Source organism: Erythrolamprus reginae, chromosome 1, assembly GCF_031021105.1.
Source record: "Erythrolamprus reginae isolate rEryReg1 chromosome 1, rEryReg1.hap1, whole genome shotgun sequence".
Classification (NCBI taxonomy): domain Eukaryota; kingdom Metazoa; phylum Chordata; class Lepidosauria; order Squamata; family Dipsadidae; genus Erythrolamprus; species Erythrolamprus reginae.
The window spans coordinates 86,303,281-86,315,557 of NC_091950.1; the positions used below are offsets into that span (position 1 = coordinate 86,303,281).

Below are 12,277 nucleotides of genomic sequence, written 5' to 3' on the forward strand. Positions count from 1 at the left end.
ATGTTCTGTAGTTGCTTCATTTCATCAAAGTTCGGCCAAGTCTTTTCCTCCTTCTCGGCCTTGTATCACAGAGCAAACACACACAGTTGGACACACTTCATGGTGCACACACTTTATGGTGTGTGTATTTCCTCATATGTATTAAGGTGGAGAAGGAGCAGAAGACTTGGCCAAACTTTTAACTTTCATATATTCAGGGATAGTCTACACTTCTCCAATGAGTTTGGCGGTGATCTAAGGAAACATCTTCCTTCAAGATCTTCTTCAAAATCAACTTTAAGAGTGCTGAGAAGAAGCCAAGAGCAAAAGTAGTGGCAATGGGGGTGACAGGCATGGGTGGGTTCTAACTTACCTGCCTACCAGTTCGCTTCCTTCCATGCCACATGGCCGCACCTCATGGACACACACACACACACACACACACACACACACACTTTATATTTATTTATTTATTTATTTATTTATTTATTTACTTACTTATTTTTTATTTATTTATTTATTTATTTATTTATTTGATTTGATTTGTATGCCGCCCCTCTCCGCAGACTCGGGGCGGCTAACAACAGTAAAAAGACAATGTAAACAAATCTAATATTAAAAGTAATTTTAAAAACCTCAATTTAAAGAACCAATCATACATACAGACATACCATGCATAAATTTTATAAGCCTAGGAGGAAGGGAATATCTCAATTCCCCCATGCCTGACGACAGAGGTGGGTTGTGTGCAGTGCTAAAAAAAAATCCAATTTTTTTATTTAAAAAGCCCAAAGCAAGATGGCAGTGCAGGAAACTCAACTTCTGCACATGCGTAGATGGGGAAAAAATCCCCCCAAAAATTCAAAAAAAGGTGGTGACACCCATGGACTGGTACTGACTGAACCGGTTCCGTGACATCATTGTCATGTTCCCAGTGTGTCACTACCAGTTCAGGTGAACCGGTCTGAATCAAGAGGAACCCACCACTGTGTTGCGCCATAGGTTGTTGAATCATTTCTGGCCTAGGCAAGTTTTGTTCCAAATATTATTTATATCAGTGTTTCCCAACCTTTTTTGAGCCGCGGCACATTATTCACATTTACAAAATCCTGGGGAACATTGAGCGGGGGGGGGGGCGCGGGTGTGTGTGTGTGTGTGTGTAAAAAAAAGTTTGGACAAAAAATATCTCTCTTCCTCCCTTTCGCTCTATTTTTCTCTCTCCCTCTTTCTCTCTCTCTCTCCCTTCCCTCCTCTTTCTTTCCCCCCTCTCTCCATCTCTCTTTGTTTCTCCCTTCCTTCCTCTTTTTTGCCCTCCTCTCTCCCTCCTTCCCTCTCTCTGTCTTTCCCTCACCCTCCTTCCCCCCTTTCTCTCTCTCTCTTGCTGTCTTTCTCTCTTCCCCCTCTCTCTCCCTCTCTCTTTCTCTTGCTATCTCTCTTTCTCTCTCTCTCTTTTGCTTTCTCTCTTTCTCTCCCCCTCTCTCTCCCTCTCTCTTGCTATCTCTCTCTCTCTCTCTCTTTTGCTTTCTCTATTTCTCTACCCCCCCTCTCTCCTTCTTTCTCTCCCCCTCTCTCTTTCTCTCTCCCTCTCTTGCTATCTCTTTCTCTCCCCCCCCTCTCTCCCTCCCTCTCTCTCCCTCTCTTGCTATCTCTTTCTCTCCCCCCTCTCTCCCTCTCTCCTTCTCTCTCTCCCTCTCTTGCTATCTCTTTCTCTCTCTTTCTATCCCCCCCTCTTCCTCTCTCTTTCTCTCTCTACCTCTCTTGCTATCTCTTTCTCTCTCTTTCTCTCCCCCCTCTCTCCCTCTCTTTCTCTCTCTCCCTCTCTTGCTATATCTTTCTCTCTCTTTCTCCCCCCCCTCTCTTCCTCTCTCTTTCTCTCTCTCCCTCTCTTGCTTTCTCTTTCTCTCCCCCCTCTCTCCCTCTCTCTTTCTCCCAGTAGCCGTGGGGCGACGGCAGGGTGATCAGCTGTGAAGCGGAGCTCCAGAACGGAGGCACAGACGGCGGTGGCTAGATGCCGTACATTTCTGGCGTTGCGCTGGGCATGACCATGGGGCTTGAGCCTCCGTCCTGGTCCAGCCAGCAGGCAAGCGCCAGCCACGCAATTCCAGCATTTCCAGCCGCCGCCGTCGGTGCCTCTGTTCCTCTGTTCCGTAGCTCCGCCTCACAGCTGATCACCCTGACGTCGCCCCATGGCTACTGGGAGAAAGAGAGAGGGAGAGGGGGGGAGAGAAAGAGAAAGCAAGAGAGGGGGAGAGAGAAAGGGACCACCCTGCCACCACCCCACGGCATGGCTCCTGCCCGCTGCCGCCGCCATCACCCTCCCGCTGTGCGCCGCCCTCCCGCTGCCGCTGCCCTCCCACCAAGCCCCAAAGCTCACCTGCTGACAGGGAAGCTCCAGCCGGGCGGGGCGCCGCAGCTGCTGGAAAACTTGGAAGGCGCAAAGAAGCAAGCTGAGCTTCCGGTCTCATAACTTTTTTCTCTTCGCAAAAAGTTGCGAGACCAGAAGCTGAGCTTATTTCTTCGCGGCACACCTGACCATGTCTCGCGGCACACCAGTGTGCCGCGGCACACCAGTTGGGAAACACTGATTTATATCATGGTATTGAGCAAGTTTGTTATTTGTGTATATGTTTGCTGTTGATGTTGTAACAATCTTTGGAGAAGGGCGGCATACAAATCTAATTTTATAATAATAATAATAATAATAATAATAATAATAATAATAATAATAATAATACTTCAGCAAGGTGTTTTTTTGCTGGGTTATGGACCTGATACCATCTTCACAATCAAAAGCAAGGTCGGATGCTTCTCTTAATAGAGTCGTGAGGCGTTTAAGAATGTGTCAGCACTTTGAAATAGGTCAGGTAAAGAAACAGATACCACAACTAGTCTCTAGAGGACTACGTTAAAAATGAAACAAGTGTTTGCTATTTGCATCTGTGTGTTTTATTAACACATGCATACTTTGTGATTGGCCACATCCACTCTAGTGTTATGTGAAAGTGCCATAACCTGCTCTCAAAATTCCAAATATGTCCCTCTCAAAATTGATGATTCCTATATTAATTCTATTTTACTCCTTACTGTGCTACATCAGCTAGGCTAGTACCTTATTTCTTCATTTTTTGTGTATTCCTTACTGTTGTGGTTAGCTCTGGCCCAGCTCCTGCCCCAAGGATTGTGGATGTGGGGGAGACATCCACATGCCGCAGACCTGTTTTGCTCCCGGTGGAAACTGCTGATGAAGGCTCCTCTGACCAAGAAGACATGAGTGACAGGGAGGAGGAGAGTGTGGCAGACAGCTCAGAAGGAGATCAATTATCTAGCTCCTCCTTGGATTCGGAACAAGAGTTAATGATAGATACAGCCACGCATGCGGAGAGCGATGCATAGGCAGCAACAACTGAGAGATTATTATCAAAGAAAATGAGGCCACCTCTGGTTGGGTGGGGCTGTGGTAATTAGTGAGGCTGCTATAAATAGCAGCCTGTGGGTTTGGCCATTGTGGAGGATTATCTGATCATTGTGTTTCATGACTGCTTTACTGACTTTGACCTTTTGTGTGGTGATTTTTCCCCACTTTGAAACTAAACCAGAGCAAAGTGTATTTCACTTTGTGCAAGAAGAAGAACTCTGGATTGCCTCACAGCTGCAAGCTAAATATCTCAGAACTGATAAGGGACTTGTACAAATTACCAGTTTGTTTGGAGACGAGTGCTCTTTGCTATACAAAAGGTATAAAGAACATTGTTTTGAATTTTCAAACGTGTGTGTGTCTGAAATTTGTATCTGTGAATTTTCGGGAGGATTCTACCAGAGAGCTGGACAGAACACTTACTGGTTTTGCGGGGGGGGGGGGGGGTGTTAGGGTAGGGATGTTTGAGTTAATTTTTTCCATACAATAGTGTCTTGAATCTCTGACGAAAGATGATTTCATCAGAGTTTCAATGATTCATGATTTATGTTCATTGTGATATCATTCAGTAAGAGCTGTGTCATTGCTATTTTGATTCAAGGGAAAATAACTGCAGGGGTAAACATCAGCTGGGTATCATGCTACCAAACTAGGAAGGGCATGGAAATTGCCTGAGGTTAATTCAAAGTAACTTGAGGTTTGCTAACTTTAATATGCCAGGAAGTGATTCAGTTGCATACTATTTTATTTGCTCCCTGAGAATTTTGTTTGTTTGTTTGTTTATTATTTGGATTTATACGCTGCCAAATTCCCAGAGGACTCATTGAAGGAGGACCTTTAAAAAAAAGAAAGAAAAAAATCTAAAAATTAGGCACATATTCACCTCTTTGATTATTTCCTGATTCAAGGGAAATGAATGTACAGGCAAGGTCAGCTTTCTGGTTTTGGCAGCATCAATTCCACACGACATACAAGAGAACTGGAAATAAAGATGCTTTTTTAAAAACAAAAGCTTGTTTTTTAAATACCTTTCCCAACAAAATGACTTCACAGAATTATCCAGATTTCTACCATGCTCAGCTATGACATACAAAAGAGAGAAATGATCTCTTTCCCGGAAGAAGAATGTCCAGTTTTGCTGGATGGTACTTGGCGTAGTGGAAAAAGGAAGGTTCGGTGCATTGCAGCTTGTTGGCAGAGGTTAATGAAATGTTCTGAGTTTCTTCAAAGGATCCTATCAATGTACATTTGACATCTTGTTCTAAAAAGAGAGTGCATTTTTTTAAAAAAAAAATAGTAGTACTGTATACAAATTCATATCAATGCCGCCTATAGGCATGAATTAAAATTACAGTTTTCCTTTTTTTAATAAAAACACACTATTAATTCCTTTGAACGTTGCTGGAAAACATGGTCTGGATATATATATATACTGCTAAAAAAAATAAAGGGAACACTAAAACAACAAATCCTAGATCTGAATGAATGAAATATTCTCATTGAATATTTCATTTGCACAACTATACCATTTGCACAACAGCATGTGAAATTGACTGTCAATCAGCGTTGCTTCCTAAGTGGATAGTTTGATTTCACAGAGGTTTGATTTACTTGAAGTTATATTCTGTTTTTTTAAGTGTTTCTTTTATTTTTTTTGAGCAGTGTATAAATAAAAGACAATATAATGATATAAATATTTATATGCAACAGCTTGGGATCAGTGTGGCTTACTCTCAGAGAGAGGTTCATAGAAATCAACCTTATTTCTCAACTAAATAAACCTAGAATAGAAAGGGGCATACATAAGCACACCAACATGGCCTAATGTCCCCTTGTATTCATAACCATCTCATGTATTTATAACCATGTTTATACATTTTATGTATTTACAATTATGTTTATAATTTTTGTAATCTTATATGTGCTTGACAAAATAAAATAATAATAAAATAAAATAAAATAATAAAATAATAAAATAAAATAAAATGCCTTGAAATTCTGTCATGGTCATGCTTCCTTCCAAAATATGGCTTTATGTTGATCTTGAGCAATATACATTCCAGTTATACAAATTTTCATTTCTGACTATTTTATTATTTTGATTCATCTCCATTTTAACAGAATAACAGAGTTGGAAGGGATCTTGGAGATCTTCTAGTCCAACCCCCAGCTCAAGCAGGAAAACCTATGCCATTTCAGATAAGTGGTTGTCCAATCTCTTTTAAAAACCTTCAGTGTTGGAGCAACCACAACTTCTGGAGGCAACATGTTCTACTGATTAATTGTTCTAACCGTCAGGAAATTTCTACCCATTGCTTCTTGTTCTGCCTTCAGGTGCTTCAGAGAATAAGTTGATTGCCTCTTCTTTCTGGCAGCCCTTTAGATATTGGAACACTGCTATCATATTCAAATGAATTCTGTTAAGGAGTAAATGTAAAGTTTATTTTTTTAAAAAATATTATTATTTATTAGACTTGTATGCCGCCCTGCTCTGAAGACTCGTGGCTGCTCACAGGGTACAATATAAATCTAATTAGTTAAAACTATAGGCTAAGTTCCCACTATATGAAAATAGCAGCCAATTAACTCAGTCACATCCACACATAACATTTAATGGTCGTGGAGGGGGGCATAGTCTAGCTGCCCCATGCCTGATGACATAAGTGAGTCTTAAGATTCTTGTGAAAGGCAAGGAGGGTGGGGGCAGTGTGAATCCCTGGAGGGAGCTGATTCCAGAGGACTGGGGCCGCCACAGAGAAGGCTCTTCCCTTAGGCCCCGCCAAACGACATTATCTGGTCGACAGGACCTGGAGAAGGCCAACTCTGCGGGACCTAACTGGCCGCTGGGATTATAAAATTGTTTGTTTGTTTTGTTTACATTTTGTTTACATTTGCAAACAAATTATTTGACAAAGTGACAAAATTAATGAACCAGATGAACGCTGTTGATATAATTTACTTGGATTTCAGTAAGGCACTTAATAAAGTAGACCATAACCTACTACTAGATAAAGTAGAAAAATGTGGGTTGGACAACAACAACACCAGCCGCCCCGAGTCTGCGGAGACGAGTGGCATACAAATCTAATAAATAATAATAATAATAATAATAATAATAATAATAATAATAATAGGAGGAGGAGGAGGAGGAAGAAGAAGAAGAAGAAGATTGATTCAAAGCTGGCTGACCAACCACACTCAATGTAGTGTCAATGGAATTGCATCTACATGGAAGGAAGTATGCAATGGCGTACCCCAAGGCTCTGTTTTAGGCCCAGTACTCTTCAACATCTTCATCAATGATTTGGACGAAGGGATAGATGGGGAACTCATCAAATTTGCAGATCACACCAAACTGTAGGAATAGCTAGCTCTCCAGAAGAAAGGCTCAAGATACAGAAGGATCATGACAGACTTGAACATTGGGCACTATCTACGAAAATGAAAATGGTGAAAATGTAGGGTAAGAAAAACAAAATGCACAGGTACAATATATGTGGTACCTTGCTCAACAGTAGTAACTGTGAGAGGGATCTTCGAGTCCTAGTGGACAACCATTTAAATATGAGCCAGCAGTGTGCAGCAGCTGCTAAAAAAGCCAACAGTTCTATCCTGCATGAACAAGGTGATAGAATTAAGATCCCTTGAAGTTTTAATACCACTTTATAATGCCTTGGTAAGGCCACACTTGGAATATTGCATTTAGTTTAGGTCACCACAATGTAAAAAGGATGTTGAGACTCTAGAAAGAGTGCAGAGAAGTGCAGCAAAAATGATTAGGAGACTGGAGGCTAAAACATATGAAGATCTGTTGCAGGAACTGGGTATATCTAGTTTAATGAAAAGAAGGACTAGGGGAGACATGATAGCAGTGTTCCAATATCTCGGGGGTTGCCATAAAGAAGAGAGAGTCCAATTATTCTATTCAAAGCACCTGAAGGTAGAACGAGAAGCAATTGGCGGAAACTTACAAGGAGAAAAGCAAACTTCAAACTAAGGAGAAATTTCCTGACAGAACAATTAATTAATCAACCTCCAAAAGTTGTGAATGCTCCAACTTTTTAAAGAAGATGTTGGATAACCATTTGTCTGAAGTGGTGTAGGGTTTCCTGCCTAAGCAGTGGATTGGACTAGAAGAATTTCAAGGTCTCTTCCAGTTCTGTTGTTGTTGTTGTTGCTGCTGCTGCTGTTCTTGTTGTTTTTGTTATTATTGTTATTATCATCATCATCGTTATCATCCTCATCATCAACCAGTCCTTTTCTGCCTTTCGTCCCTTGTCCAATTGTCTCTCCTTATCTCATATCTCATATATCTTTTCTTCCTTTCATATATCTTCTCCTCTACTTTTATATCTTTTCTTTATATATAATACTTCATGTCTATCCTCTTCAATATGTATTGTGTATTGGACAAAATAAATAAATAAAATAAATAAATAAATAAATACTACAATAAACATAAATTATCATTGTTTCTAAATTTGAAAGGAAAATAATTTCCTTGCTTGGGTATAAATTCTCATGACACTGAAGCTGACCTGACCTGGCCTACCTTTTCAAGCTGGGCATTTCAGATATTTAAAGCCCAGTGCTCTGAATACAGCAGTGGTGTAATGGGGGTCAACAAGTGCCTGAATAGAAATTCCAGCCATTATACATGGAACACTATACCTGAACCTTTGATCATTTGTTTTTAAAGGTTGTAATGCGATAGAGGCTCACGTTTAGAATGCTTTTTCCTTTTCTTCCGCTTCTTCCTGTCTATCTGAAACTCCAAGCAGCTGAATTCACGACACTGCAAAGAAAGGAATGTCTTCACATTGAAATTCTTCTCTGAGAAAGCAGTGAACTTTATTTCCTAGACCAAACGCTGTAATGCTTTAACCCAGTGTTTCCCAACCTTGGCAATTTGAAGATATTAGGAGTTGAAGTCCAGATATCTTCAAGTTGCCAAGGTTGGGAAACACTGCTTTAACCAACTGAATGATACTGTATAATTTTGGACAATATATAAAGTTTATAAGTTAATTAGCAAGCAATTATGATATATATAAACTGAAGAAGAAATAATTTAAAATTAGATATTGTAAGGTATGCTTTTACCCATTGTGGCCAACGTGATCCTCAAAACCTCCTTTTATCATATTATCTGCTCTCACAGGCAGAACTGTAGTTTCCTATTGCCATATTTACATAGATGAGCAGTCTGATTAATAGAATAAGTGATTTCTTAGTAGATTATACTACATAATATACTAAATAAAATCACTCTGCTAAACAAATCATTTTTTCAACACTGTAAAAGTATTTACTAATTCTGCACTATTATTAATCTTCTCATTATTCCCATCACCCATTTCCTCCGACAAATGACTGTAACTTTGTTGCTTGTATCCTTACAATTTATATTGACTGGTTCCTAATATGATTTGGTTGCTTATTTGTACCTGCACTATCACTAAGCATTATACCTTATGATTCTTGACAAACTTATCCTTTTCTTTTATGTACACTGAGAGTATGTGCACCAAGACAAATTCCTTGTGTGTCCAATCACTCTTGGCCAATGAAATTCTGTTCTGTTCTATTCTATTCTGTAACTTGTTGCTTGTATCCTAAGGTTTTTATTAATATTGATTGTTTCTTCATTGCTTATTTGACCCCTATGACAATCATTAAGTGTTGTACCACATCTTGAGAAATGTATCTTTTTCTTTTATATACACTGAGAGCATATGCACCAAGACAAATTCCTTGTGTGTCCAGTCACACTTGGCCAATAAAGAATTCTATTCTATTCTGTTCTATTCTATTCTATTCTATTCTATTCTATTCTATTCCATTCCATAGATAACACATGTGGCACGTTACATCTGGGCACTGACCCTGTGTGCATGCGCAGAAGCCTATGTGAATGCGTAGAGGATTCATTGCCAGTTGCCTTCAAGCAGTGGGGAACTGGTTCAGGGGCATGGAAAGCCACCCATCACTACCACTTCACATGAACAGGTCCAAACCAGTAGCAACCCACCACTGATAAAAACCCATGGGCGAATTCTGAAATTAACCACCCTAAGAATAAATTGGTTTGCCATAGGAGCTCCAGTTGAATATTTTTCAAAAGGCAGATTTTAAAAGGCAAGTCCAAAAAACATGCACAGGACAACCATTAACAACGATGGGCAAAAGTCTGGAGTGATTTATGCCAGCAGAGGCTGGGTTAAACCATGTGTGGCTACCGGAAAGCTATGGTTCTACTTCCGCTAAATGTTTATTCAGCAAATACAACTATAATCCTAGTCTTGATAAAATGGCAGTTATCTATGTAAAAGTGAAAGCGAACCAACATCCTATGTCTGTAGAAGAGAAAGCAAAGGTTCCAGAAGATGAAGCAATACAGTTAGTGTAAAGAAGCAGCTTCGAGGAAGTACTTTGCTCCATCTTTCATTAAAATTAAGCACTACTTCAGATATCTACGTAGTCCCAATATTTAATAGAATAAGCCTCTTCTTTTTTAGTCTGTATCAACGTGACAAGGCAATTTCAACCATTTGTTAAATGTATAAAGAGATGTGGGCATTTTAAGAAAGAGTTGAATCAATTCATGTGGCAAACCAATTCAAATTCTCATATAGGCATCCTGAATTGAACTATTGCCACTGGAGTGCCCTCCACAATTTACAATTTTAATGCATCAGAAAAGTACATTACAAAGTATATGGATCAACAAGTGTTTGAATAGAAATTCCATAAACGTGTAAATTGCTGTAGTTTCTTTTCTTGTAATTAACTGTAATCAAATTTCATTTTATCTTGATGTTACTCACTTCCTTTCTAGATTCTGCCTACTTTTAGGAAAATGGACAAAGCATGTTTTTCAATAACAAAGGGGACTCTCGGCCAACCAAAGATTGCACAACCCTGTTCTAGGTGGAGGAGGTTCATATTTTTCTAATTGGAAAATAAAGGATTAAAGAAACAAATATATAAATAAAAATTACCACCACTGCTCCATTTGTAGCTATTGTTTCAAGTGGACCCTCTCTAGAAAATAGAAATATAGACATAACATTATAATTTAAGAAGATACAATGATTCCACATGAGCTATAGCTTAGCGGTACAGCTACATTAACCTATATATTTCAAGGAAACGTCCACATTCCAGTATGCCAAGCAGCTATAAGCCACACACCAGTTAAATTAATTCATCTGTGATGGAGAAAATTCTGACTCCTACTAATTAAGATATTCTAGCAGATTCAACTCAAGGGGAAAAACAAGCATCATTCAAAGCCAATGCTGTAAATACCTGCCTTGGTGTTTGAAAGCTGGTTAGGGAGAACCATCTAAGCTTAGTCTCAGAAAGATGAATTAATGTGGATTTTGAAGCCAGTTGATTCTTGACTCCATCTTCAATTTTAAATTAACTGGATGGACATTGTTCATGGTTTGAGAATCCTCTTTGGCAAGAACAACTGTGGAGGTGTGGTCAAGATAATTATAATCTGGTTCACCAGCTGCCACAGAAAAAATTGCTGACAGTTCTTGCTTTTATCATTTTCCATCTGAATTATTGTAATCTTCCACATCTAAGGCTGTCATTGAAAGTTATTCTGAAACTGCAGCTGGTCTAGGGTTTGGCAGCCTGGGAAGTTATGGGTATGTTGGGGTTTGTCCATATGCATATTTGAACTTCAATGGCTGCCAGTTAGCTTCCAGATGCTATTCAATGTTCTGGTTAGGTCTTGGATAACTCTGACACGACTTGCTATGTGTGGAATATACCTATCCAATGAATTCAGGGCTTGCTAAGTATTTTATTTGTTTGTTTGTTTATTGGATTTGTATGCCGCCCCTCTCCGAGGACTTGGGGCGGCTCACAACATATCAAAGCAATATACATATCTAAAAAATCAAATTAATATATCTAAAAAACTTTAAAAACTCTAATAACATTTAAAATCATTCATCCCCATTCACAAAGCAAGCCATACTACACTTGTTGGCCAGAGGTCTAGGGTGTAATGGCCCCAAGCCTGGTGGCACAGATAGGTCTTTAAACTTTTACAGAAGGCGAGGAGGGTAGGGGCAGTGCGAATCTCTGGGGGGAGCTGATTCCATAGGTATTCTTCTATCAAGAAAATATCTTCAGGGATCTTGTACTCAAGGCTTCCTGGTGAGGGCCCCTTCATTGAAACAAGATACAAGGATTGCTCATCCCTAACTAAATTTTAGAATACGCTTGAATATTTGAATCTTCCAGAGGCATTAGTGAGTTGAGATATTAAATATTCTAGGAAATGGACAACTTGTGACCCAGCTCGAGGTCATGCTATTGCATGGTTTCTGCTCTTTAAGGTCTGTACAAGAGCTGAAAGCAAGCAAGCAAACTTTAGCAAGGCTGTTTTCTGATTTCCTCCCCAATTTTCAGATATCATGATAGAAAAAGTTAACTTCTAAATATTGGATTTGAATTGCGTTGTTATGCAAGAAACAATCACTACACTCAGTGACAATTGTTTTCATTTATTCACTTGCTGGGCCATTATTCAAATATTATTTGAATGACATGATTTCGATTTTTTTATGGATAGTAAGTGGAAAAAAATGGATAGTAGGTGAAAAACTGAGTTGCTCTGCTGTTTATACTGTACATTATTGCATTTGTAGTGTTATGAACTTTCCAACAATTTATTTCAATGTTATTTGGGTTACTCACATATTCTCCAAAGTAAATTCAACTTCTATTTCTTCATTTTCCTGAAAATTAAAATGTAACACATATGACAGACCTTTTGCCAAGTAACCAGTAACCTCCCTTTTCCTATCACATGAGAATTTTTCTTAAGTCCCATTTTCTTTCAGCAAAAAGACATGGTCA

At 39.2% G+C, this 12,277-nt stretch overlaps 1 protein-coding gene across 1 annotated transcript in view; it reads right to left on the bottom strand.

Moving 5' to 3' along the window:
• LOC139170400 (cytosolic phospholipase A2 epsilon-like) overlaps positions 1-12,277 on the bottom strand; it is a 54,051-nt gene that overhangs the window by 20,164 nt on the left and 21,610 nt on the right. The window contains exons 6-10 of the mRNA XM_070757595.1: positions 12,116-12,156; positions 10,396-10,438; positions 8,117-8,189; positions 4,486-4,655; positions 4,278-4,373 (exon numbers count right to left, since the gene is read on the bottom strand). Coding sequence (XP_070613696.1) covers positions 4,278-4,373; positions 4,486-4,655; positions 8,117-8,189; positions 10,396-10,438; positions 12,116-12,156 — 423 coding nt within the window. The remainder of the gene's footprint in view (positions 1-4,277; positions 4,374-4,485; positions 4,656-8,116; positions 8,190-10,395; positions 10,439-12,115; positions 12,157-12,277) is intronic.